Raw genomic sequence first — 1,770 nt, forward strand, 5'->3', positions numbered from 1 at the left:
TTCCCCCCAGTCTTTGTTCGCAGCCCTTAACTGGTCCCCTAGTCCCTAACTGGTGTCCCCCCTCAGTCTTTGTCCCCCAGTCCCTAACTGGTGTCCCCTCCCAACCCTTAACTGGTCCCCCAGTCCCTAACTGGTGTCACCCCCGTCCTTGTTCCCCAGTCCCTAATTGGTGCTCCCCCCAGCCCTTAACTGGTCCCCCGGTCCTTAACTGATGTCCCCCCACCAGTGCTTGATCCCCAGTCCCTAACTGGTCCCCCCTCAGTCCTTGTTCCCCAGCCCTTATCTGGTCCCTCCTCCAGCCCTTGATCCCCCGTCCTTGTTCCTGGTCCTTAACTGGTCCCCCCCATCCTTAACTGGTCACCTTCGTGCTGGTCCCTGCTGGGTTTTGGGCTCGGTGGGATGGTTGGGGGGGAAAGCCCTGCAGCTGAGGGGGTCACCGTGGGTGCGACGAGGGACAGGAGGACACGGGGCTGAGCCCTTGCTGTGCCCCTCCCCTCCAGGAGGCCCGCACCGCCTATCGCCGGATCCTTTCCGAATCGGCGAGGAAGCTCAATGCCCAAGGCTCCCAGTTGGGCAACTGCATCGAGAAAGCTCGACCCTACTACGAAGCCCGGCGCCTCGCCAAGGAGGTACCGGCATCCCCCAGGGGCACGGATGGTGGGGCGGGGGTGTCTTGGGGGTTTTTAATTTTCGTGGTGACCCCCTTCCCGCTCGCCGTGCAGGCTCAGCAGGAGACGCAGAAGGCGGCCTTGAGGTACGAGCGAGCCGTCAGCATGCACAACGCCGCTCGCGAGATGGTCTTCGTGGCAGAGCAGGGGGTCATGGCTGACAAGAACCGCTTGGATCCCACCTGGCAGGAGATGCTCAACCACGCTACCTGCAAAGTATGGGGGCGGCAGGGGGGATCTTCATCCCCAGGAGGGGTGGGATGGAGCCTGGGAAGAAGCAGTTGGATGTTGGGGATGATGGGAATGGGGATGGTGGGGCGGGGGGGGGAGGAACCCCGCTTCTGAAGGGGTTTTGGGGTGGTTTTAGGTCAACGAGGCGGAGGAGGAGCGGCTGCGGAGCGAGCGGGAGCACCAGCGCGTCACCCAGCTGTGTCAGCAAGCCGAGGCCAAGGTCCAGGCCCTCCAGAAGTCCCTCAAGCGCGTCATCGTTAAGAGCAAGCCTTACTTTGAGCTGAAAGCCCAGTTCAACCAGATCCTTGAGGTACTTGGGGACGGGTGACAGGCTCTGGCCGCTTGCGGTGGGGCCCCTCAGGCTGGTGGGGGGCACAAGGACCTCGTTTTGGGGGAGGATCCTGCTGTTTTCGGTCAGTTTTTGGGGGTGGAGCTGGTGGGATCCGCCTGGCTGGCGCTTTGGGAAGGGGGATGGGGGAATGCGGAGATGGCCGCGGTGGCCGGTGCCACCTCCTGGCAGGAGCACAAGGCCAAGGTGACGGTGCTGGAGCGGGGTGACAGGAGGAGGGACACATTTGGGGGCCGAGTGCCCCCCGGCCGACACGCTTTCGGTGCTCAGCCTTCAAACCATCGCCTCCGACCTGCAGAAGTTCGACTCGGTCGAACATTTATTGGGCTTGTCGGACGCTACCAGCCTCAACAGCGACGAGCTGGAGGAACGGGAGCAACGCCGGGGCGGGCAGGGGCACTTCAAACATCACCGAAGCATCAGCCTTTAGCCCCCCACCCCCCGTAGTGCTTCTCCCCTCCCTGGGGCACCCCCAAAACGACGGCGCGGGGGGCGGTGGGTGCTGCCGGTACCCCCCGCAGA

At 63.7% G+C, this 1,770-nt stretch overlaps 1 protein-coding gene across 1 annotated transcript in view; it reads left to right on the top strand.

Moving 5' to 3' along the window:
• SH3BP5L (SH3 binding domain protein 5 like) overlaps positions 1-1,750 on the top strand; it is a 6,309-nt gene extending 4,559 nt beyond the window's left edge. Inside the window, 5 exon segments of the mRNA XM_035888663.1 lie at positions 501-629; positions 723-884; positions 1,036-1,209; positions 1,420-1,472; positions 1,474-1,750. Of these exon segments, the coding sequence (XP_035744556.1) occupies positions 501-629; positions 723-884; positions 1,036-1,209; positions 1,420-1,472; positions 1,474-1,678 (723 nt within the window). The 3' untranslated portion in view covers positions 1,679-1,750.
• The last annotated feature ends 20 nt before the right edge of the window (positions 1,751-1,770 follow it).

The sequence above is a fragment of the Egretta garzetta genome, unplaced genomic scaffold (genome assembly GCF_000687185.1).
Source record: "Egretta garzetta isolate BGI_Z169 unplaced genomic scaffold, ASM68718v1 scaffold431, whole genome shotgun sequence".
In the NCBI taxonomy this organism is placed as follows: Eukaryota; Metazoa; Chordata; class Aves; order Pelecaniformes; family Ardeidae; genus Egretta; species Egretta garzetta.